The sequence below is a fragment of the Lolium perenne genome, chromosome 6, assembly GCF_019359855.2.
Source record: "Lolium perenne isolate Kyuss_39 chromosome 6, Kyuss_2.0, whole genome shotgun sequence".
Taxonomy (NCBI): Eukaryota; Viridiplantae; Streptophyta; class Magnoliopsida; order Poales; family Poaceae; genus Lolium; species Lolium perenne.
In genome coordinates this window covers 136,148,382-136,174,981 of record NC_067249.2, presented here as the reverse complement: position 1 = coordinate 136,174,981, position 26,600 = coordinate 136,148,382, and the positions used below count along the sequence as shown (strand labels likewise).

The window sequence follows — 26,600 nt, the reverse complement described above, 5'->3', positions numbered from 1 at the left end:
AACACTTCCGGAGTAGCGAGATGTGAAACACATTGTGCACCGCTGACATTTCTTCCGGTAACTCTAGCTGATAGGATACTTCTCCTCGTCGACTCAGGACCTTGAAAGGTCCGACATATCGGGGTGCGAGCTTTCCTCGAAGTTGAAATCTCTGCATTCCCTTAAGAGGGGACACTTTGAGATATACGAAATCTCCGATCTCGAAGGTCATCTCTCGGCGTCTCTTGTCGGCGTAGCTTTTCTGTCTTGATTGGGCTGTCTTGAGATACTCGCGGATCTTGTGAACCTTCTCTTCGGCTTCTCGGAGAATATCTGGCCCAAAGATTTGACTCTCTCCTACTTCCGACCAATTCAGAGGGGTACGGCACTTCCTTCCATACAGTGCTTCGAAGGGGGCCATCTGCAAGCTGGCTTGGTAGCTGTTGTTGTACGAGAATTCTGCGTACGGCAAGCAGTCTTCCCACTTAGATCCATACTCGAGCACACAGGCTCTCAACATATCTTCTAATATTTGGTTGACTCTTTCTGTCTGTCCATCTGTCTGCGGGTGATAGGCTGTGCTAAAATTCAGGCGAGTTCCGAGTCCTTCATGTACTTTGTGCCAGAATCGGGAGGTGAATTGGGATCCTCTGTCGGATACTATCGACTTCGGGGTTCCGTGCAGGCTGACTATCCTTGAGATATATAGCTCTGCGAGTCTCGGTCCTTGATAGGTGGTCTTGACGGGGATGAAGTGGGCGACTTTGGTCAGTCTGTCGACCACTACCCAGATGGAATCATTTCCTTTACTAGACTTGGGCAGTCCGGTGATGAAGTCCATTCCTACGGAATCCCACTTCCATTCGGGAATCTGTAGGGGTTGCAACAGTCCTGCGGGGCATTGATGTTCTGCTTTGACTCTTTGACAGATGTCACACTTGGCGATGTAGCTTCCAATTTCTCTCTTCATTCCATGCCACCAGAATTGCTCCTTCAAATCCTGGTACATCTTGGTTCCTCCGGGGTGAATGGAGTATAGGGTGTCGTGAGCTTCTTTCAGGATAACTTGCTTCAATTCTGAGTCTGACGGCACGCAAAGGCGCTTGTTATACCATAGCACTCCTTCTTCATCTACGGTGAATCCTGGTGCTTTTCCGGCGGCTATTTGGTTCTTGATTCCGTCAATGCTAGCATTTCCTTTCTGAGCTCCTTTGATCTGACTAATCAGGGTGGGTTGGAGTTCAATACTGGCGAGGTATCCTTCGCTAACTAGTTCAAGCCTAAACTGTTCAAACTCTTCAAACAGGCTAGGTTGCTCAATTGCTAACATGGAGTTCAACTGACACGGCAGTCTACTTAGAGCATCCGCTACCACATTGGCCTTGCCGGGGTGATAGTGGATTTCCATGTCGTAATCCTTGATTAACTCTATCCATCTGAGCTGTCTCATATTCAGCTCCTTCTGCGTGAAGATATACTTCAGGCTCTTGTGATCCGAGTAAACCTCGCATCGATTTCCCATGAGGTAATGACGCCATACTTTCAGCGCTAACACCACTGCTGCTAGCTCTAAGTCATGGGTTGGGTAGTTCTGTTCATGCGGCTTCAGCTATCTTGATAGGTAAGATATCACTTTGCCTTCTTGCATCAGCACACATCCAAGACCAATCTTGGAGGCGTCACAGTACACATCGAAGGGCTTGGTAATATCCGGCATAACCAGTATTGGGGCTGTTGTCAATCTTAACTTGAGCTGTTGAAAGCTCTCTTCACACTTGTCGGTCCATTCGAACTTCCGGTCCTTCTTCAACAATTGAGTCATCGGTCTTGCTATGCTCGAGAATCCTTCAACGAATCGGCGGTAGTATCCCGCCAATCTGAGAAATGCACGGACCTCGGTTTGAGTGGTTGGGGCTTTCCATTCTTCAATAGTCTTGATTTTTGCGGGGTCAACGGCAATTCCTCCGGCTGACAAGATGTGACCCAAGAATCCTACTTCTTTCAACCAGAATTCACACTTGCTGAACTTGGCATACAACTGATGTTCCCGAAGGGTATCTAGGACCACTTCCAAATGTTGCTCATGTTCTTCCTCGGACTTGGAGTATATGAGGATGTCGTCGATGAAGACAACCACAAACTTGTCCAGGAAGTTCATAAAGATCTTATTCATGAGATTCATGAAGTAAGCGGGGGCATTGGTCAATCCAAATGACATGACATTGTACTCATACAATCCATATCTGGTGGTAAAGGCAGTTTTGGGGATATCGGTGGCACGAATCTTCAATTGATGGTATCCTGTCCGCAGATCAATCTTTGAGAATACTCGGGCTCCGGTCAGCTGGTCAAACAGATCTTCTATCTTGGGCAATGGATACTTGTTCTTAATGGTGACATCGTTAAGCTTACGATAGTCCGTAACCAAACGAGTGGCACCGTCCTTTTTATCCACAAACAAAACTGGTGATCTCCAGGGTGACGCACTTGGTTGAATCAGACCTTTGAATAGCATATCATCCAGTTGTTTCTTCAGTTCCACTAACTCTGCCGGGTTCATGCTGTAGGCTCTCTGGGCTATAGGTCCGGTTCCGGGGATTAACTCGATGATAAACTCGATATCCCGGTCTGGGGGCATACCGGGTAGATCATCCGGGAACACATCAGGATATCGACAAACGACCCTGATCTAATCCAAGGTGGGTTTGGCTAGGCTTTGGTTACAGGTAAATTTTCGGGGCATCTTTTCAGATATGTGTTCGACTATTATTCCGGTGCTACTAGTCATGGTGATGGCCTTCTTGGCACAATCAATCAGTCCATGATGTTTCGCCATCCAGTCCATTCCCAGGACTACTTCCATTCCTTTGGCTCCCAGAACAATCAAATTTGCATAGAAATCTATTTCATGTATTCTGATTGGCACATCTTTGCAAATTTTTCTAGCTTTAGTTGTCGATCCAGGTATTTGAACTATCATGACATGCTTCAAACTGATGGGTTGAATCTTACTAGTGCATGCAAAATCTTCGGTAATGAATGAATGCGATGCTCCAGAATCAAACAGCACTCTTGCGGGTATTGAGTTAACAGAGAACATACCCAGCACAACGTGCGGGGCTTCTGAGCTTCTTCGCATTCATGTGGTAGAGGCGGCCGTTGCGGTTGTTCGGGTTGTTGGGGGCGAACTTCTTGTTGGTGGTGACACGACGCTGCTGCTGCGCAGGGCCTGAGGTGTTGGCGGCAGTCTTGGCGAGCTTCTTGGGGCACTCATAGGAAAAGTGCCCAGCTACTCCGCACTCGTAGCAGTTGTAGGTGGACTTGTCCTTGGGGGTGATGGGAACAACGTTGCTCCCAGTCCTTGGAGCAGTGTTGGTGTTATTGTTGGGGGCGCGAGGTGGGGCGCGGTTGAAGTTGCTGTTGTTGTTGTTGTAGTTGTTGTGTCCTCGACGACAGGGGTTTCCTCCACTCCTGTTCTGATAACTCGGACGTGGATTCTGCATCGGGGGCTTGTTGTTTCTTGGGGCGAACCCTCCACCTGAGTTGGGGCGATACTTGTGGTTGTTGCTGGGCCCACTCTGGTTCATCATACGGCGCTTGCGGTTCTCATTGGCTTGGTGTATCTTCCCCTCCATCTGAATGGCGGAGTCAACGAGTGCTTCTAAGTCAGCAAAGGGGATGTTGATCAGCACAGTCTGCATCTCATCATGCAGTCCATTCAGAAACCTTTCCTTCCTCTTCTCGACGGTGTCCGTCTCATCCGGGGCGTACCTTGACAAAGTGAGGAACTTGTCGCGGTATTCTACCACGGTCATTCTGCCTTGCTTCAGTTCCCTGAACTCATCCCTCATCTTCTTAATCAAACCCGGGGGCACATGATACTTGCTAAACTTGAGTTTGAAGTCTTCCCAAGTCATCAGGTTCCCCGCGTGTAAGGCACGGGTACTTGTCCACCAGGCACGTGCAGGTCCAGCCAGATAGTGGGTGGCGAACAACACCTTCTCGTTGTCCTCCACTCCGGCAACCTCGAGATTGTTCTCCATAGTCTGGAGCCAATCATCAGCATCGAGGGGTTCCTCCGTCTTGCTGAACACCGGTGGGTTGGTGTTCTGGAAGTTTTTCAGCTTTGACCCTGGGTGGTCGTGGTTTCCGTGGCCTTGATTGCCCTGAGCAAGTTGTTGAAGTGCAGCTAGGTTGGCTTGCCGTTCAGCTCTCTCAACTTCTCTATCAGCCAACATCTGTTGCAACATCTGCAGCATTGCCTCCTGAGTCATGTTGCGAGTTGGGGGTGCCATCTGAACAGTGATAGGGATCATGAGATAAGAGGGAAATGTCTATGGCTCATTTTGGGATAAAATACAACTTAAACTTGATTCATAAATAATAATAATATTACACACACACAAACATAGTCATGGAGGTAGCACATATTACAAGCCAAATGTTCAGGAGGGTTTTAAGAACCCTTTCAACAAACTACGATACATGGGGCGGGTACAAAGGACCAATACATAACACGGGGCGCAAGTGCTCAGACGGGACTACTCGCCATCGACGTTGATAGGGTAGACATTGTCTACCCCGGCATCGAGGTGCTCGTGGCCATCCTCGTAAGGGTGGAACTCCAGGTCGTCGTCTTCCTCCTCCTCGTAGTCGTCGTCGTTGCTGACGTAGGAGTAGCCGTCCCCCTGGATGTTCTCCCCTTCACCTTCGCCTTCCAGCTCCTGGATCTGCTCAGCTTGTGCAGCGATGGTCGCCTTCAGAGTGGCGATCCTGGCCTTCAGGCGGTTGATGGCGTGATCCTTCTTCTGGTTGGCACAGCGGAGTGCCCTGCGTTCTCCGGCGATCACCCGGATAGTGTCCGCCTGCTGCGCCAACTGGATGTGAGTGTGGTTGGCGTATTCGCGGGAGTTGTCGAGGTCGATGCGGGTCTCGCTCAGCATGAAGTCAAGATGATCAACATGGTGGCGAAGCTGCGGGTGTGACGGCAGGTTCATTGGCACTCCGAGTGAGTTGTGCCTTGCATAGTGCACAAAGCGACTGTCGGTGAAGTCCATGAAGTTTTGCCCGCACAGACGTGCGAGTCCTTCCTGAAGTCCCCTTGCGAGACCATCCGCCCAGTTGTTCTCCCTGAAGGAGAACTGGATCCTTGCGCTCATTGGGAGCGTGAACCTTCCACGAAGGTCCACCATGATCACCCACTGAAGTTGACCACCGGGTTGGTCATTCAGCATTCCGCCAAAGACTTCCGGTGGCGGGCGCTCGAGGAACTCGGAGAGGGAGAAGAGGTCCCTCTCGAAGATGATCTCTCCACCGTTCCCCAACTGATAGAACTCAGTCTGGAGAAAGGGCTGCGCGTCCATGACGTGATCCATCTGTAGAGAGATGAGATGATTAAATTAGATAAGTGCAAGTGTTCCAAATTTTTAATTCTCTTAGAAGAAGGGCATGAATTTAAAGTTTGTAAAAGACTCTTCAAGGTAAGGAGGTGAATAAGATTTTCATAACTAGTCAACTCATGAAATTTGAAACTAAGTTTTTGAGCGTCCATTCTAACTAGGGTCTCCTAAGGTCAAACAATGGCTCTGATACCAACTTGTCAACACCCGGATTTTTAAGTCCAGATGCCTATTATGCCGTACATCGCAATCCCAGGAATAATGTTTTTGCGAGACATAATAGTAAGTAGCATAGAGTCATCATTTATTACAACACATATTGTCTTACAACCATAGATCACATGATCCAATATTACACGAATATATTGTTCAACATCACAAATAGTAGCGGAAGCGAAGTAGTAGTGGACGATCTATTCCACAGGCAACGCTTGACGGTAGAAGACGATCCTAGTTATCGTAGACGTCCTGCTGTCCGTCATCCTGATACTGGTGCTCTCCTTCATAGTCTGGCATTTGAATAGCCAGGGCAAAGCCATGAGTACTTTTAAAGTACTCGCAAACTAACTCTAAGATAAATACTCATTAAGTGTAAGGGGGTGCTAAGCTCTAGGTTGGTTTGCATAAAGCCAATTTTTAGTTTCATAAATCTTTGGTAAAAGCCTAATTCATGTGCTAGACTAACTCAAGTGGGAACATTAGTGTCATTCCCACAACTCATTATGGATCACCATAATGTCACCTTTCAAACCACCATTCATTTCTAGAACCAAAACGTTTTAATGATAACGGAGATAGTATGGCCTTTCCAATCGTCCGTAACCGTGGACACGGCTATTCGAATAGGTTTAACACTCTGCAGAGGTTGTACTCTTGTGCCACAACTTTTGATTACATCCGTCGAGGGTAACCTCGAATCATCGTAACACAGTACGCGGATCATCAATCGAAACCTTTCACTTATATATGCTAGTATGAGCACCTCTCCCCATGAGCTTGGCCTCCCGGTGGAAACCGCAGTTAACCCGGGAACTGCACAGGGCTTGGGCCGTACATTCACCTCATTTCAACATCAATCCACAAGTAACGGAGGCAGCCGCAGCGTAACCCCTATGATGTTTGTTCAGAGGGAACCCATACTAAAATACACAAGTTTCTAGTTAAGCCCTACCCATAATCAGGTATTGTGGGGGTACTTGTATAATTGGAAGGGTATCGCATTCAAACTCAATCATCTATTTTATCAAAAATCACCATCTTCTCTTGGTCATATTCACCTTCAAAATCTTTCACTTCAGTTCATTTCACAAATGTTCCCATCTAGAGTAGTCAATTTTAGTTCTTAGCAATAGCAACTAGTCATGAGGGGGTGCTATCTAGCTTTATTTGCTTAGGCTAACTTTGATGCTCTTGTTCTATTCTAGACAAGTGAATCATAAATCAAAAAGTACTTTGAAATAAATAAGCCAAAGCAAAGGTAAGTAAAACATGGGATAGGTAATACATAAAAGTAAAGTGTGATGGTGCCTTTGCTCTTGTAGAGCTAAGCACTTGTGTTTAGCAAGGGTTAGCTTGCCTTGAGCTGGGTAGTTATCGAAGTTCTCTTCTTCTTCCTGTGAGTAGCCCTCCTCCTCTTGGTATTCCTCGTTACTAGCGTCTATATACGAATACGAGGTATAAATACTAAACCAAGCTCACATACTAAACTAGCAACACTCAAAGAGTTCACACACTAGGCCTAGTATCAATCAAACATGGCATGGTGGATTATTGGATTTGTCTTTATTAGAAAGAAGATAATTTCCTCTCATTATTCCTATTTCTTAAATTTGGTATGTAGATCTTTAAAAGAAATCATTCCTTTTCATTACCTCTTATTAAGATTTAATTTCTTCATATAATAATAAGGTATGAAATATAGGTTGACTCAAAGTCAACATTTCATATCTATTATATGTGAGTTCAATTTAATTGAAGTGCTATACTTCACATAGTTTTAAAACTTAACATTTAAATGGATTAAAATCTCTAAGTAATAATTCTCAAGGGTTCATTAGCCTAAGTCATTTCCCCTGGTTATTAGTACTTAGGATCACAATTTAAATGAGAGGTAATTCTCATATTAGGGTTGAGTTTGAATTCCACTTTAAAAATGCTCTAGAAATGACTACATAGCCATTTTATTTGATCTAGTCCATGATCATACAAACAACAGGGCTATGTTATTGCATAATCAATTAAAGGACATCATTTGTGATTTATTAGAATTGGAATTACTTAAAAATCTATTTTGGTTGAATTTTAAATAAAGTTTGAATGTGCAAAAGTCCCTGTCTTGTCTTTTTTGTCAATTTAAAACTACAATGAAATTGGGGATGGGGCCAGTGGCATTGGATAGGTAAAATCATGGGCTTTCCAACGGTATAAAGTTTGCTAGATTTGGTTTGGTAGAATTCAAACTATTCAAATTTTACTAAACATTCAGCAGAGCCAAATTTGAATAAAGAATAAACCTAGATTTGAATTTGTGGGCTAGGCGGGAAAAGTTAATGGGCCGAAACGAAATTCAGCAGCACTTCGCAGCCCAACACGCGGCTGGCACGCTCGGGCCGCGCTGACAGGGTGGGGGCCACCTGTCGGTGCCTCTTAACTCAGCGAAGCGGTACGCGAAAGAACGGCCGTTGGATTAGAACTGAGATCTACGGCTGGGGAGCGTCGTCGTCACCGACGGGATTCCGACGAGGTCACGGCGGCAGTAGGGGGTCGGAGAGCCTACCAGGCCGATGCAGGACTCAGGCAGTATGCGCGGTGAAGGTGTAGTAGATGGGGAAGAGGTTGGGAGCAGCGGCGGCGCTTGGGGTGGCGCCAATCGTCGACGGTGAGCTGCGTCCCCCGGCAGCTCCGATCTTGAAATTGCTCCTCCTCCGGCGGCAATCGATCAAGCTATGGTGGTGAGGAAGATCAGTGGTGAGAGGGGAGTCGAATGGTGTGTGGAGAGCTTGCTGGGAGGGCCTCTATTTATAGTGGCGAGGGGTGCCGTGGGGTGCTGCAAGGGCGCGGCCATGGCGTGGCATTTCCGGCGAGCGAAAGGGCGAGCGAAGGACGGCTACGGCTAGCTGGTGTACCGGAGATGCTCAACCTGTATCGAGGCAGAGAAAAAGGTGATGGGAGAGCTCGGGCGCTGGCAATGTCTATCACTGGGCGCGCGGCATCATTTCGTCTATGGCGACGGCGATGGTGCAGGGCAGGCACGGGCGTTCGTCTAGCTTGTAGAGGGTGCAGAGGCGATGCTCGACGCGGTGATAGGGATGCAGGGCGAGGACGGTAGCGGTCGAGTGCGTGGCGTCCTTGCGCTTCCAGGGCGTGATCACCACGCCGGCTGGCACGTCCTGGCACGTTTTGGACGCGGGCGTTCTGGGCAGTGCCGTGCAATGGCGATCGATCCAGTGGTACGGGCGTGATCCTTATGTATCAGAGATGCTCGCAGACATGGAGAAACGACGAGGGAGAGGCTAGGGAGAGGAGTGCCAAAGGTGGCCGGCATGGCATTGTTTGGCATGTTTTAGGGTTTCTCCTCCACTTTAATCAGCCATGCAAGTACTGGGCTAGAGGCAGGGGGTGTAGGGGAGGCTGATGATCACTTTGCAAAAGTGGTTTAGGGTCAAAACTGCTGGATAATAGCATGTAACACTTATTCTAGATGCTGCCTGCCACCTGTTCGACCAAATGGCCGCAAGAAACTTTCTTTCGAATTTTGAAAAATCTTTTTGGTGATTCTCATTTATATAATTGTTGTGATGTATTGGTGGTGGTGGCACTCAATTTGGAATTGATTTGCAACATTTCAAAAATTGGGGTGATCTTCTTCTCTCTCTCGGGTTCCCTCTTTGCCCTCTTATTCTGGTCAACCTAGTCAACTTTAGGGAGGGTGGTCAACATCAAAGTTACTCACCTTGACATGGTCTTTGATGACCTGGCTTTAGTTGACCTTGCTTAGTTTAAGATTTGAGAAAAACAGAGGGGTAAAGTAGTGAAGAAAATAAATTTGGGTTATGTGACCATTATCACATGTATGATGAAATCTTGATTTCTTTTGATTTGATTCTTGATCCAAGGATGCAAGAGGGTTAGTTTATCATATTGAAGCCTTTTAGAAGCAATGGGGCAAGCAAACTTGGCCTTGGTTGAGGATTGGTTATTTTACATAGAGTGTATGTGAGTGAGAGAGGGGTTTTTCCCAATTTCTTTATTTCTCCTCAATTTAGGGTTTAGTGAACTTTGTTAGGGTTCACATAGCAAGGTTTACACATACTAACACTCATCATGGCAATTGCACAAAAGAAAAATCACTCAAATGCATTTATCTATATGTGGCCCTATATGCATAGAAAAAGTTTTTGTTAATTGCAAAATTTGAGTTTGGGGAATTTCTCTTTCTTGTTTATTATGGTTGAAACTTGGGATGTTACAAAGGGCAAACAGCCTGCCTATTCCCAGGGAGCGACTAGCAGTCAAACTCAAAGAATAACTGAAGCCAGTTGGTCCAAACCTGACCAAGGGTGGGCAAAACTAAACTTTGATGCTAGTTTTCTACAGGAAGATAACTCGGGTGCATGGGGGGCCGTCCTGAGAGATGACAAAGGCGGTGTGATTTTGTCTGCCTGGGGAAAAATTTAGAACACTGCAAACGCTGAAGCTGCGGAAGCTTTCGCTGGCCTTCAGGCAGTCAAAGCGGTGGTTGGTGCTTTCGCTGGACCAATCAGTATAGAAAATGACTGTGCTGCCTTGATCAAGGAAATAAAAGAGGCGAACAAATCCAAACCAGCTATCATGAACTCTGTCAAAGAGATCCGAAGGTTGCTGGATCTATTCCCAAGCTATTCTATTTCCAAGATCAACCGTGCTGCAAACCAGTTCGCTCATAACCTGGCAAAACTGGGGCGTAATGAGTCTACTGGGTGTGTTCTTCTTGGTGCAGTCCCTTCCGGTGTGGAGGACTTAGCCAATAGTGAATGTAATGAAACAGTTATGTCTTAAGTAATATATCCATGCTTAAAAAAAAGAGAGTTGTATCATCTTGGGCATCACCGAAACAGAACAATTCACTTTTATGGAAATTAATTTTCAATCCCGACAACTGCTCAAAAGCCACCAAGATTAATTTGAGGTTGTGAGCTTTTTCGAGATCATGATCCATAAATAGAATTGTATCATCGGCATATTGAAGAATAGATAAACCACCATCGACCAGATGTGGAATCACCCCTTCAATTTGACCATCAGACTTGGCCCGCTCTATGAGTATAGCCAGCATATCCGCCACAATGTTAAATAACATAGGTGATAACGGATCCCCTTGGCGTAACCCTTTTCGTGTTTGGAAATAATGGCCGGTGTCATCATTAACCCGAATTGCCACACTACCTCCATACACAAAATCATTTATTAAAGCACGCCATTCAGGACAAAAACCTTTCAACCTTAGTGTCTGTTGCAGGAAAGACCACTTGACCTTGTCATAAGCCTTTTCAAAATCTAATTTCAAAATAACCTCATTTAATTTCTTAGTATGCATCTCATGTACCGTCTCATGCAAAACCCCACTCCATCAAGAATATTTCTTCCTTGCATGAAAGCGGTTTGTGATGGCTGAACGACATGATCCGCAACCGTATTAAGTCTAATGATGGCCACTTTCGTGAAAATCTTGAAACTTACGTTTAAGAGGCAAATAGGTCTATATTGTTGAATCCTTTCTGCCTCATTAACTTTCGGTAACAAGATTACTTCACCAAAATTTAGACGAAATAATTCTAGTTGTCCCATATGCAGAGCGTTGAACAAATCTAGAAGATCCACTTTAATAGTGTCCCAGAAAGTTTGATAAAACTCTTTTCCTGTATATCTCCACAAGGACCACAAGTTGTTTGAGATTTGAGAAAGTAGCTGGTGGGAGAACTGAGTTCCAGCTCAGTGGCAAGGCAAGGCGAGTGCGCAGCCGGCCCACCCGGGTTCGAATCCCCATCACGCGGTAATTTCGCGGGAGGGGCGAACTTTAATCGGGTTATCATCCTAGCGTCCATCCGCGGGGAGAGTCTCATTTCTACCTAACAACGTATAGCCAAGGGAGGGATCATTCCCCCGTTGGTCAACGTTTTAGAAAGTAGCTGGTGGACATGCTTTACAACTGAAGACAAGTGCATGGATTGACTCATATGAAACCAGTATCCCGACCTTGTACACTTCATGTTGTCATCTTGTTGAATCGTCAGGTTTAAGTGCTGCATATATTTTCTTAATGTATACTAGTACAAGGTATATACTAGAAATTGCATCATTTTTGGTGTGGACTCGAGGTCAGGCCCCATCGAATTCACGGTCGTTGATGGCCTTGGACCGGAGCCTGGCCGAGACGGCCGTGGCGCAGATGGAGAGGAGCATGCCGACGAGGAGCAAGATGAGGGCGACGATTGCCCTGCCATAGTAGTCCTTGAGAATTTTCTGGACGGCCGGGTCCTTCCAGGTGGCGCCGTTCACGTAGTGCAGGACGTCGTTGGTCGCGCCGAACCCGGCGCTGACGCCGCTGGTTAGCACGAGGCTGATCACCTGCATCGTTCGTGCAGATAAAAATCATGAAATTGGCATCCATATATGCGCAGCTTAAGAAGCATGAGATGCGTACGTACCATGTCTGCACCCATGCTGATGTCCAGGATCATGGCGCTGGTGGTCATCCTCTTGCTCTTGCACAGGAGGTAGAGGGCGACGGGTATCTGCAGCACGCTCCCCGCCAACCCTATGATGGCCGACGCGACCACGTACCTGAAGAAGTATGCGATCGAGCACCGTCAGAGATGGATCGTCGTTCAGTAGGTTGATGGGGATCATCTTTGTATCAGACGTACGAGTAGCTCTGGAGCTTGTAGTAGTCGATGTTGATGAGTTCGACCTCGGTGTGGTTGGCAAGCACGAAACGCACGGACATGAGCAGGACGGCGATCATGAGCAGACGCGCGAGGAGTCCGGCGGCGACCCACGCCGTCCACCGTGACATGGCCATCTTGATTACCGAACGAACGAACGATCGTTCGAACGAGCACCGTGTATCGTCTCCAGCTTGAGTTGAGCCTTTTGGGAATTGGGAAGACGCATATATACTGCCGTTAGGGCCTGGCTTTGGTTTTGGCAAGCTATACACAACGTATCAGTCCATTTGTCACTAAAAGGTCCGCCTATGTACGTAGGAAAGGTTATCATCCGCCGGCCGGATGAGCGCTGACGAAATTACGGCGGCGGTGCGGCGCGGGCACGGCATGGGAGGCCGGTCTGGCGCTAGCTCCCAGGAGAGGCACTGGTATGTTGCTAGGAAGCTTACAATGCCACGATGGCATATATCAGCATATGATTGAACGATCAATTACTTACTAATAGTACTAGTAGCTTTTTTTAGGTTCAGTCATGGTCCTTTGTGCGTGTCTCGGTCCTGTTGAGTAGATAGCTGAAGAAGAAGACGACGAAAAACAAGAAGGAATTAGCTGAGTACAGCTCACAGCGCGAAAATGGCGTCGTTCGAAACAAGATTCCATCATTTTTCATTGGAAACCACATTCTAAGTGACAGGAAACCTCGTTGTAATTAAGTTAATCCTAATTTGAAGGTTTTACATGACAAAATAAAAGGACTGAACAAAACCGTGATTGGAAACCACATTCCTTTTTGCGGGGTGAAAAAGAAATGAACAAAAATCGTGGTCGGCAGGATTCGAACCTGCGCGGGCAAAGCCCACATGATTTCTAGTCATGCCCGATAACCACTCCGGCACGACCACTTGATTGTGTGTTCGAGTAAATATATAACTGACAGCATTATTACTCTTCCACTTTTTGGTCAGTATTTTTGTAGCAACGCGTAAGACGACAAAGCCAACATATGGGTGCGTGAAAACATTAAAAAATGGCTTTTGTTGGAAACTTTGGCATAAAATGGACCTAGCATGCAAAATATTCATGAAATGTCCTCTCTACATGACAACGGGCTAGGGCGCCTTACTAGGTAGGAAAAGGTGATTTTTAGCGATTTTCACAACATATGGAGGAAAAATAGAGATATGATGAAGATGCGTGAGCAAAGGAAAAACAAACAAATGATGAACACCGAGCGGCGATACCCGCTACTCCACGCATGCACATGCAGCAACAGAACATGTGTGTCATGCCCACTCATCTAGGCCCACACGATCGTATCTCCATCAAGAGACGATCTGGTCAAGTTGGAATGCACTCGTCTACCCGACCGCCTAAGAGCATATCTCGCATATACTACAAAGTCTATACCCTGATAATGCGTTTGAGGTTCCCAATCAGGGTTTTAGTGTTTGAAAGGAAACCTTAAAATATTTTATCGAATGTTTTCTATAAAAAAAAATTTGTTTGCACCTCACCAGGCAGCTCGCCGCCTCCAACTCCCCTTATTTCTCTTCCTTGCCGACGAGTCTGTGTTCAAATCATCCAGGTAAACTGATGACACAACTTTTCTTCCTTGCCAGAAGCTCGACGGGGGAACTCTTGTTTATCACACACGCCATAATTCAGGACCTCTTCTTAGCTCCTGGCTATCTTCGAACCGCGCCGGATCCATGCCACCTCTGTTGTCCAAGGAGTGAGGCGGGATCAGAGAGGGGCGAGGTGGAGACGGGGCATGGGAGAGGCATAGGTGTAATTGCTCTGGTCCCTAATAAGATCTGTATATATTTCAAAGTAGACTAGTAAATTTAGACACTAAAAGGCGTAAAGATACATGCATTTACGAAAAATCTAAAAGGGTGAAAGGAGAGTAGTAAAGAATTTAAAGAGTAGTTTTTTTTTTTTGGACTAACAGGGACCACTCCCCGGCTCGCTTTTTCATCGAGAAAGAAGAAATCGCGTTAAGGCTTACAAAGTGCATTTAAAGATTAGTTTTGCTGGGCATGATCTATGCATTCATGTATGTCTACTGCATTGAGACTTATCATAAGTCACTTATGTATTATTGTGATCGTAGTTTAAAGCATGATCTATGCATGTATATATACTCCATTGAGAATTATGTATTATTGTGATGAACTTGTACTATTTCAGTACTCCGTTGAGACTCTAACTAATGTGATAAACTTGAAGTGCAAACTGTATACGAACCGCACATGCTAAAATACAATGACGCAATAATAAAATATATCTGGAAAACAACATTTGCAGCCCGCCAATCGGGTGATCAACAGTTTTGATGCCGGTAGCGGCTCGGGATGGCACGCGACTAGTAGTCTATGTACTGGCCACATGCCGCATGTTGCACGCGACCCATAGTTCATTACCACTGGCGCGTTACCGGTCGCAGATGACTGGTTGTCAAATTTCACACGCAATCGGTAGCGTTTTTTCTACTATGTCAGATGGGTATTTAGAAAAATAAACTGGTTTTTTAGCTGAAATAAATTGGTTTTTATATTTTTTTCTCTGAGGGAAAACTGGTTTTTATCTCAGCACATGTGCTTATTTGTAATAGACAGATACTCCCTCCGGTCCTAAATATAAGCCATATAATTTATGGCATGGAAATTAAGAAACACATATTTAGGAAAAATTACACCATATTTGGCTAGGGTTAACCGTAAGTAATTGCCGGAAGCTAATAGAGGACTTTGCATAAGATAAGTAAACCTAATCAAATCTCCAAAAATATTGTCCATACAAGTAGGGCAACGCAATAAACCTTATATTCTGGAATTTTTCTCAAAAAACTATATGACTTATATATAGGAACGGAGGGAGTATCTTTTTTTTTTTTTGAGAACTAGTCGCCCTTTATTGATCATTCAAAATCAAGGGAATACAAAACGCGTCTGGTGTATGTTCTAGCCAGACGTGACGACCAGTGTTCAGATAAGCTGAACTTCTAGCTAAGCCATGGGCTTCTACATTCGATGATCTCTTCTCATGTGTGAACCTCACAGAAGTAAACACATCGGCTACTGTTGCCTTGATCTCCTTGAGCACCGAACTAAACCGTCCCTGGTTTTCACCCTCCAAACCCGAGATGACTTCCAGGCAATCAGAAGCAACGTGGATTTGCTTCAGAGATAAATCGCACGCGAGCGCCATTGCTTCTCGACATGCAATTGATTCAAGTATAGCCGGATCAGACAGTCCACGTATAACCTGTGCTGATGCACCCATGAATACACCATCGCCGTTTCTGCACACCGCCGCCACAGAGCCAAAGTTTCCATTCTTCCTAACCGCTGCATCAACATTTATTTTCACATATCCCGCCTCTGGTGCAACCCACCTCTTGGCTTGTTCCTTTGGCCTTTCTGATGGTGTGAGAACCTTCTTTGTTTCAACAATCTTTAGGTCTCGGATGAAATTCTCCACAAAGTGTAACGTGGACAGGGGACTTTGGAATATGTCCTCATGAATTGCTTTCCTCCGAGCATACCAAATCGCCCAAAGACACCTCTCATATTTATTTCATACATACCCTTATTGGGCCCGGCTTCCTCCGAGACAGCCCAAGACCCTTGGCAAGCAGAACAAGAACAATTTCTTTTCCCTTACTAATCCTTAAAAACAATGCCCTTACTAAAACAAAAAAAATATCACCCATCACCCATCCCGGCCCACGAATAAATCCAGTCGCCCTTCGCCCCCCACCGCTCACCCGCTTCGCTCGTCCCTTCCGTGTGGGGATGACCTACTTGGCCCGGGAGGAGGAGAGGAACCAAGGGAGCAACCGCCGCCACTGCTCTGCCGGCACCTCCATCCTCTGCATTGTGGCCGGGTATGCTTCTGCTTCTCTGCAGCTCGAATTGGATTTATAGCCGACCCTCCTCCGGTCCGGGGAAGCAAATGCAGTGGGGGTCATGATTATCATGAGTTGGGGGTCGCGATTAGTACTTGCGGCAGAAATCATGGATGTCCTTATGGAATTTATCTTCTTAATCGATTCACTGTACTTTGGCCTAATGGATGTTTGGCACCAGTACTCCTCTTTTCTTTGAACTGAAACAAGACTGTATAGTTGGGCATAGAAATGCCAGGCTCATTTCTTTCCATATGTTTCAAGGCGTGAAATTGTAAGGATGTATTGGTATAGGTAAATTTTCTCAGCCTGTTGCATTATCTTACATACATGCTGTATCATCGTAGTTCAGCCTCGTTGGTACGTTAGGAATTTACTTTTCTCAGAAAGGAAATATTATATACTCCAATTTTCTCAACTAGACCTTCAACAGACCAAGTCTTCAGAACTTCATCGGCAAAAGAGGGAGAAAACTAGTGCTCCAATAGATAATAAAATATTACAAGGAACTGTAAGCAAGTTTCTCCTGGTGATTCGTTGAATGAAAAAATATACAAATTAAATCACAAAGAAGTGGAGATATCCCTTTCCTGCCCTAGATGCCGGTTCCAAGTAAACTATTGTAATTAGGACCCTTGTTTCAGATTGAATGCAGAAGGTTTCTGGCACACAACGATGTGGCATCAAATCAATGATATTATACCTGTAGATATTTCTTCATAGTCAAAGTGGTACTTTTATAACACTTCGCTTGTACAAATTTGCTAGACGACCCCACAAAATGATCAGGAACATATCAACAAAATTTTAAAAACTTAAGATCCAATGACGTGCCCGGATTTTGAAAAGTAAGTACTATTCCAGGGTTTAATATCGTTGCTTCGGTCCGCGATTTCTTAAAAAAGCAACGTACTGATTAGCGAGTCATAGATGATTATTGGTTTGACTTCTGTTTTCAGAAACATTCAAAATAAGTTAGCTGTGACACACATTTTTTAAGGCTTATATTTCCACGGCTACATTGTTTATAAATAAGTCACCGTTTTAGTTGCGTCCAGTTCCCGAAAACCAGACAGTGGTATTGTTTCTACTAGCAAGGAAATTTAATCAGTTTTTTCCTTGAAAGGTTGGGTGAGAACAAAAGGGTGACCTCTGTTCACTAACTTTTCTTGTATATTAGTTTCATATGTGCAGGTTGTCAAGTGGAAACTTGTCGGCCGTGCTGAACAAACTTTCCTTTATTTTTATGGGTCTAATATATCGTCAAACAATGTTGCACACGTATTACTGGTCTAGCTGTCAAAAAAGGGTATGGTTGAAATTTTAATGACAGCAATGTGTAGTTTTGTTAAGGCCTGAAGAGGAAGTGCTCAATTTTTCTGTTCTAACTATGACAATAAACAGTTCTTATTTGTCTGCAATCGCTGATCCTCATCGACAGAAACTAGCAGGCCCATTAATAGGGAATATGAATTTATGTGTATATGGTCCACATGATTTGTGTTGGAATTCTCATGATCACGGAATCTTGGCTGACTGAAGTTAGAATTGTAAGATTCAGTTCCAGTATAACACTTATGCATGGGGGCAAATTCAATGGGGGTTCATCACTCATATACTGTCCGTAAAAATGATTCTGTTGGAGCAATTAGCTTCAAGGAGAGCTTAAATATGTCAAGCTTCATGCACTAGCCAACGCAACCAAAAGTCCGAACTGATGGAAAGGGCTAGGCAATCCACTTATATATCTCAACAATATATATCTTAACACCCCTCCTCACGTGTGACCGGAAGAAGAGAAGAGGAGGTCAACACGTGGAAAGCAGAATAGCACACGTATGAATGATCGTATACGCGGCGGACATAGAGGTGGGTAAATATTGCGAGAACCAGGACTCGAACTCGAGACCCTGGGTTCTGATACCATGTCAAGCTTCATGCACTAGCCAACGCAACCAAAAGTCCGAACTGATGGAAAGGGCTAGGCAATCCACTTATATATCTCAACAATATATATCTCAACAAAATACAATTGTCCAGATAAAGCTTGGCCATCTCTTGTAGCCATTTCGATTAGATACTTCAGATCAAAATAAGAATGAAGATATATAATCGATGTTTCCCGGTCTCTCCTCCAACTGTAGCCCTCTAGAATAGTTGGCATCATCTGGAAATCACATAATTGACTCGCTACCTTGCGTAGTTGTTCTTACAACGTTCACAAAGTGGTTTCTTACATGTTATCCACACACTAGAGTCCAGATTCTGACATCATGGTCTGCTTATCTGTGGAGTATCTAGATCACCTCATGCGGAAGATGATTGCAGTTCAGATTTTGACATCTGAACATCACTTTACCAACTACTCCTATCTTCACAGGCCATAGCAGTCGTGTGATAAATTCAGTGAGCATCTGTGCCTTGCTGGAAGGACTTAATTACAATATACGTTGTTGTTTTCGTGAAAGCCTATTTTCAATGCCGAGCTTATATAATTTTAAGGAGACATAACTTTGCAAACAATTTTTTGACAAAGCATATTTTTGTATTAATTATGCATAGCATAATTATTGATAAAACTAATGATAACTCTGCACTATGTGAATAAATTATTGGTCTTCAACCATGCCTTTTCTTTTCAAGGAAAAAATGGTTATTGTCTTAAGAAAATAGAAAGGTGTTTTAGTTTCCTAATGCTATTGGAGAAATGTGAATGTGAAACTGGCGCATAATGCTCCTCCATATCCATGAGGAACTCATCTTGTTTACACCTACACCTCTATGTTGAAGTTGAAACTTTTGAATGTCAAAGTGATAGTTTTCCCGGACCTCAGTTGTAATATGAATATCCGTTTCCCAAAGTCGAATGTTTTCTGGATGCGAGCTGAAAGTTCAGAATCTCATGTTCCTAATTTTCATGTTTGCTTGAAAGTACTCATTTGAATGGTAAGTTCTGAGTCTAAAGCTTATCAAATCTTGGTAAAAAAATCGATATGAATGTTTTGATTCTATTTGTAAAAGCGGAATAAATGGTTTAGAAGAGACCCATGACAGTGAGTTCATAACTCATGTAACCTGAATTAGCATTGTCCATTGTAATAGCCTCTGTATCGGTGCGTTTACATTCCCTGAGGCCTTTATTAGGAAGCCCATACACGTAAACCCCATGCTCACTGTGTCTGCCAATATATTAAGATCATGAAACAGTTCTCTTTGGAAACAACTACAACAATGGAAGTAGTTCCACTTTTTAAATTGATTGCACGCTTTGTCTTGCATTATAAAAAATATATGTTGAATTTAATAGCAGGAGAGTTAATATAATATTATTGAAAGGACAAGCATGAGATAGTAAGCCCAATCTATTCGCTGATACTTAATCATCTGTGCCTTAAAACTATTTCTTTGGCCAAACCTTATCATTAGCCAGCCACTACTATATATATGTTACTTGCTACCTGGTTCCTCCTTGCCTCATCACTCAAGACATTTCCCTCTTCTTGATATGGAGCTTGAGCTTAGTCTTGGAGATTCTCTAGCACCAGTGAAGCACACCATCACGCATGCACAGGCACCTATATGCACAGGCAAGGGAGAAGGCCATGATCTTGCGCTTGGACTTGGAGTAACGCCTACCAAAGGATCTGGACAAGATAGCCAAAGGAAAAGCCTACCACGAGAAGATACTGAGGTGCTAGAAGATGATGAAGCATGCCCTCAGGTTGAGCTGCCTATCCAGGCAAGCATCAGCTGCGCGCTGAACCTAGTCTCTGCACAAACAGGTACGTTCAAGCGAATTCTTCAGACTATGTATGCTCTTGGTATGATTGGTTCCCAGTAGGTCCATAGGTCACTAAGCAGTTTAAAGCTTAAGGTTGGAGTGTAAATTATTCGTTTGTTGATGGATCCTTTTTCTGTACAGGGAGTATGAATTCGGAGATGTGCAGACCAGGGTTTGATGTGAACGTTGTTCAGGTGGACGGTGGAGCATCGCTAGTGAGGTCTTTGTCGCCATCATTCATGCAGGTCGAGGTTCCTTGGATACATGCAGTCGATCAAGAAGCTTCAGAGGATGAGGAGAACGGAGGTGGCAGGGTGAGGAAGAAGCTAAGGCTGTCCAAGAAACAGTCTGCGTTTCTAGAAGATAGCTTCAAAGAGCACAGCACCCTAACCATGGTATGCGTCCTATCTTTTTCTGCCCATCTTGCTATACTTCTCCAGTATCTAATTGAAACTGAACTTGCGTACGCTATCTTCAGTATCTATTTCAGTAAATGATAGATACAGATTCTTTTTCTTTGTCTAGACTTTCTATTAAAGACCATATAAGTCGATTGTTTCAAGTAATAGCTTCATGAATATTGATGGTTCTCCGGAAACAACATATAGTTGGCACTTGGATTACTATCAGTATACTGTAGTATGGCTCTTGACGAGCACTTTGTTATATATCTGTATGACATAGTCCCAAGTGTGTTCTTTTGATGAAAAAACATAAAATGATGAACTGTTTCAGTTGGAAATACCAAGTCTCAGGAATAATTGTCACATCACAGCAATGATCATATGTTATCATGTGATACATCACGAGTGTTAATTTCTTGCTGCTCATGGGACACGTGGGTTGTTTGGGGTTTTGGTGGGTACAGCATACGTACTGGGAATAAGAAGTTTACCAGAAATTTATTAGCAAATGAAACTGTATGTGTTGACATTTAATCATAGTATTCTTTTTTCTCCATTCTGCATACAGGAACAGAAGAGCAATATAGCCAACCGGCTCAGCCTTCGACCACGCCAAGTTGAGGTCTGGTTCCAAAACAGAAGAGCTAGGTAGCCAGACATACTATCATTCTCTCACTCTCTGAAAAATTTCTTCCATCAAACATAATCCATTAGACCCACTTTGACATGATATCACAGGACGAAGCTGAAGCAAACCGAAATGGACTGCGAGTACCTGAAGCGTTCCTGCCAGACGCTGACGCAGGAGAACCGAAGGCTCCAAAGGGAGGTGGCAGAGCTGCGGGCTTTCCGTCCCACATACCCTCTCTACAACCACCACCTCTATGGGGCCAGGGCGTGCCCATCATGTGATAATAAGGCTACAACCTACAACAATCCTCTCTTTGTCATTCCCAGTAATGCCACCGTGCCATCTCCGAGACCGAGTGCCTCGCCGCCATCGGCGATGTCTACCTTATTCGCCAGGCCTCACTTTGGCCCCTTCACCACCGGCCACCCGGTGCTCCGCCGCCAGCCATCAGCGACCTCGTGATACGGTGGCTAGCTTGCGCTTGTGCATCCATGTTGGCGTGTAAGTTCTGCAGATAGTTTGTGTATGTACATAGAAAGAAAAGAACCATACTTAGCTAGGTAGATTTGTATGAATGTGCAGTGCTCAAGCTAACAAATTGCATCATGTGGTGTCGTGCTCTTGCATGCAAGCGACCCGATGTTAGTTTGTGCTAATTAAACCTCGTAGTTGGTGTGGAATATTTGCGGTTGCGTGTGTTGCTGACTTTGTAGAGCTTGGCTTTGTACAATATAGGATGTGATATGTGTTGTCATAATCCTGGCATGGCAAGAGTCCTCTTTCCACTTGTGTAGCACTCTGGCAATGTGCAATATACTAGCTTTTGGTGAAACATTATGACCTAGTGTATGAGTCGATGACTGAAACGTGTTGGGTGTAAAGCAGAAAACAAATGGTTGATGCAGACCCCGGCCGGCCACAACGCAGATTACAATCAATCAATCATTGAGGCTGTATCACTGTCATTACGTGTACGAGAAACAATGGAACTCCTCTCTCCGTGGTTGCTTGAGTGGCACTACTGTGCCAGCAAATTAAGCGAGAGGCAGTTGAAATTGGAACTAGGAGCATGCATGCACGTGTCTTTGGAAGCTTATCGTTTGCAATAGGCCGGTGTAGCAGACTAACAGCCCGTCATGGTTGGAATTGGAACACCGGTTATTTTTTGTGGATTCACCTAGGATCTAACGTCAAATTGTTACTCCCTCCGCCTCAAATTATTTCACGTGCCTCAAGAATACACCTGTATATGGTTGCCCCAATAAATTTGTGCTAAGGCCACTACCGAAAAACTCACCTTTGCATACTTTATTCCTCTTTGTGAGTGTCAAATTTTGGTGTCGGCCTAACGGACACTGGGCAAAGCCCTCAGGTTTTGCGGCAAACGAAATTCCGGGAGTTTTTCCACCAGGTCTTACCCGAGTGCCATTGGTCTAACACTCGGTAAATTAATATATGCTTTTCCTATTGTAAGACATTCACACTCGGCCCGAGGGGTAGGGTTTTGCTGGAAAACCGCGCTTCATGAATCTCCCAAAACTTTCATGTGGATCTAATATGTCTATGCAAGTGTGGTGGGGGTTGATAGAGCCAACATTTAACCCGTGGGTGTGACCCCGCTTCATAGACTTGCATTTCCACTTAGGGAAGGTTCTGGACTTAGGTGGGTGGGGGGGGGGGGAGGGGGGGCTCCAACTCCGTGTAAATCGGGGAAGGGGGATTTTGTGAGAACTTGTGCTCAACCTTAGTTTTACATGTTCCTATGAACTAGCCAAACACAAACCAATAGAAAAGTCCATAGGTCAACCGTCGTTCGGAGAGTCTGAGAGAGGTAGACCACGGCGATCTGTAGGTTAGGGTTCACCAGAAACCGCGCTTCAGAGGGTAGGAATCCTCCCAAAACTTGCATGTGGCCCTAATATGTCTAGAAAGTGTAGTGTGAGGTTGAGAGAGAACGAGTATTGAACCGGTTTGCCTAGTATTTTTTTTCTCGAGTATCCCAATATTTGAATGTGGCCATAATACGTTTACATTTAGCAATTGTAATACTTGGCAAAAGCTTTTCCGAGTACTTTTTTAGCCATTTTTTAGTTTTTTTGGTACTAGGCAAAGATGTGTTTTCCTGCAATGGTGGAGAGTAGTTTTTCTTAGATTCACATACGTGTGATGGAATGTCAAACTGTTCTTTTGAAATTATGGAGATCTTAGATATATACAATCAGCTATAGGTTTTACCCGTTGCTATGTCAAAACTTGTAAAGTTTCACGATTACGCACGTCGAGACAAGGCAAGAGACACTGAAAGTTGACAAGGCCCGTTCGATCGATTGGGCTTCCACACGTGTTGATGTGGACGAGCAGCTAGAACGCTAGAGTAGCATATATTTCGTGGTCGAAAGCTTGATTAGGCGAGCCCACGTAGACGACGACGGCGACACGTGTGCCGTCGCAAACGAAGCGATCAATCCATCCATCGACGAGACAAACGCTTACGTGAGTCCAGTGAACGTTTCAAGCGATCGATTAGGTAAACTGATTTTGATTAATTGGATCGATCGATGTGTGTAGCTAGCAAGACAGATCGGTTCAGATCTTGGCTATGGCACTGTGTGGAGCCCTTACGTGCTTATCAGCTTATCCACTGATGCTATCAACCGTAATCAAATGTCGGAAATGATAAGCTGGCTGGCTCTAGCTCTCATTCTCTCAAGGGGAGAAGAGCATCACGGGAATGAACATGTCTTTTCGTTCCTGCATGTCTAATTATAGCCCATGATCACCAACACGTACATCCTAGCTATATGTGCGCATTATTGGTTGTCAGCACGTCAGTCTTGGATTGTCATGCTCAGGCATGCACGTATACAACGTAGACGTGGATATGCCAAGTTGCTAACAACCTACAACCGCCTAAAACTAGCTATGCTAGCCAGTAGTCAGATTACATGCCTAGCATGGTTGTAGGACTTACCAGCTTGCCAACCATAATATTTTTATCCAATAGTCTCGGAACTAATAACTGTCATTGGGCGTGATCACCCCATCGAGAAATCACTAAGCAGAATTTTCATTTGAGAAAGTAAAAAGAGACTGGTCTAGCGATATCTTGTTTGATAAAGTATATATGTTTTTTATTACTCAAAACATTTAAGCATGACACCCGGTTTCTACATAACTAAGATGCACACGGCCATTTCAAACCAAGCAAAGCAATACATCAAAAATAAGATATTGAGGCTCTTTACAAGTAATCACGAAAGAAACTATAAGAGCGTGTAAGGTGATGGAGGACCAATCCGTAGATTACGTTGCCATCCATGTGGGATAAAAATATGCCTCGCCGCATTCTCCAACAGGTACACACTTCCATAAGCAGATTGCGATGCTCCATACGATGTAGAGACAACCATAAACAAAGCGTAGCTAAGCACCGATAGATGACTTGACGAATCCAAATTATATGCCCCCTTACGGGGCATTGTCCTCATCAGTGAATCCTCATCCGTCATGGAAGCCCCATCCGTGGTGGACATGTGATGCTCACTCGAACGCGCCACATGACCGTATTTGACGATTGGCAAGGCGACGCATAAATGAACGATGGTGAAGAAGTCCATCGCAACCTTAGAAGATGTGTCACTTGCAGACTACCATATAGGCATTGTCGGAGTAGCAGCCAACCCTGCAGCCGTAGTAGAGCGCGTCGAGGAAGGTGAAGCGGGCAAAAACAATAGAGGAGAAGCAGGCTCTCACCGTCTGAGGGTGGCTGCATGCGAGAAATAGTGATCAGTGAGTGTTATCTTCTTGGATTCATGCAATCCTCCTCCCTGAAACAAAGAACATTATCCCTTCCATGTTAAGTTAAAATCTCAGGATACAAAATTTTCATATATTGTGAATTTATGGTCCATAAATATATGATCTAAAATCTAATTGATGCGTTCCTTATAAATTCCCAAAACCTTCGTTGATGAGAAATATCTTTGGAAACTCATCAATGGAAAAAAAAGTTCAACCATACATTTATTCAGGAATAATGATTATTTTTTGTAACTGTTATAATTTCTCTGTTGTGGGAATGACTAAATCTTATCTAGAAAGATCCCACCTATGCCTACATGAAACCCTAAATGGAAAATTACCTTGATCAAACCAAGTCAAAAAAAAAAAGACCCAAGCATAAGGCTCAATTATAGCAAGACAAAAGGGAAAAGACAAAACATCAAGCCAAGGCCCATCAAGAAACAAGCCCATCAAGATGGGAGGATAAGAGGGATGACTCACCATAGATTATGGACTACTAGATTGGATTTATCTCTTTACCCTTACTTTTCTCCCCCTCAAGATGGCTTTGGTATGTTTTCAAGAACCCCTAGCCTATAAATAGCCCTATTGGAGATATGTCCAAGAGGCAATAATAAAGTGCTTATTATTATATCTTTGTTTTTATGATAAATGTTTGCATCCCATGCTATAATTGTATTAACTGGAAACATTAATACTTGTGTGTTATGTAAAAGTATAAGAGTCCCTAGTAAGCCTCTTGTTAAGCTAGCTTGTTGATTAATAGATGATCATGGTTTCCTGATCATGAACGTTGGATGTTGTTAATAACAAGGTTATGTCATTGGGAGAATGATATAATGGACACACACCCATAATAAGCGTAGCATAAGATCAAGTCATTAAGTTCGTCTTGCTATAAGCTTTCAATACATAGTAACCCAATCCTTCGACCATGAGATTGTGTAAATCACTCACACCGGATGGATGCTTTGATTACATCAAACGCCACTTCTAAAATGGGTGGTTATAAAGATGGGATTAACTGCTAGGAAAGTATGAGTTGCAGCGCATGGATCAGAGTGGGATTTGTCCATCCTGATGACGGTCAGATATACTCTGGGCCCTCTCGGTGGAATGTCATTCAATTAGCTTGCAAGCATGTGACTAGGTCACAAGGGATGACATATCACGGTACAAGTAAAGAGTACTTATCGGTAACGAGGTTGAACTAGGTATAGAGATACTGATGATCGAACCTCGAATAAGTAAAGTATCGCGTGACAAAGGGAATTGGTATCATATGTTAATGGTTCATTCGATCACGAAGTCATCGTTGAATATGTTGGAGCCATTATGGATCTACAGGTCCCGCTATTGGTTATTGATCGGAGAGGAGTCTCGATCATGTCTGCATAGTTCACGAACCGTAGGGTGACACGCTTAAGGTTCGATGTTGTTTAGTAGATATGGAATATGAGATGGAGACCGAATATTGTTTGGAGCCTCGGATGGGATCCAGGACATCACGAGGAGGTCCAGAATTGTTCTGGAAGAAATCTGTTGTTTTGTATTTCAGAAAAGTTGTTCTGGAAATATTCTCGGAATTGGACGAAACAAAAACAGAAGTTCTTATTTTTCTATCACGCGGACAAAGTCCAAAGGGGAGACGGAGAAAGGCCGGTAGGGGGCCAGACCACCCCTAGGCACGGGTCCACCCCAGGCCGCACCTAGGCATGGTCTGGGTCCACCAGGCGTCGGCCCTAGATGGGTTTTGGGAAACCCTA

At 44.3% G+C, this 26,600-nt stretch overlaps 1 protein-coding gene and 1 non-coding gene across 2 annotated transcripts; one reads left to right on the top strand and one right to left on the bottom strand.

The window, feature by feature from the left end:
* Window positions 1-13,124: 13,124 nt before the first annotated feature.
* On the bottom strand, window positions 13,125-13,206 carry TRNAS-AGA (transfer RNA serine (anticodon AGA)). The gene has a single exon. It is a non-coding gene; the product is annotated as a tRNA-Ser (tRNA).
* A 2,852-nt stretch (window positions 13,207-16,058) lies between these two features.
* On the top strand, window positions 16,059-21,862 carry LOC127334426 (homeobox-leucine zipper protein HOX7). The gene is made up of 5 exons (XM_051360872.1): window positions 16,059-16,193; window positions 19,737-19,996; window positions 20,137-20,390; window positions 20,968-21,047; window positions 21,138-21,862. Exons 1-5 carry the CDS (start codon window positions 16,102-16,104, stop codon window positions 21,490-21,492), a joined length of 1,041 nt encoding a protein of 346 aa, XP_051216832.1. The 5' UTR covers window positions 16,059-16,101; the 3' UTR covers window positions 21,493-21,862.
* The last annotated feature ends 4,738 nt before the right edge of the window (window positions 21,863-26,600 follow it).

What these genes read in the sequence shown, in the direction of transcription:
- LOC127334426 (XM_051360872.1), top strand. Translation starts at nt 16,102, where the DNA reads ATGACCTACTTGGCCCGGGAGGAGGAGAGGAACCAAGGGAGCAACCGC. An exon ending in ATCCTCTGCATTGTGGCCGG is followed by an intron (nt 16,194 to 19,736) that starts GTATGCTTCTGC and finishes GCTTGAGCTTAG; the next exon opens with TCTTGGAGATTCTCTAGCAC. An exon ending in TTCCAAAACAGAAGAGCTAG is followed by an intron (nt 21,048 to 21,137) that starts GTAGCCAGACAT and finishes ATGATATCACAG; the next exon opens with GACGAAGCTGAAGCAAACCG.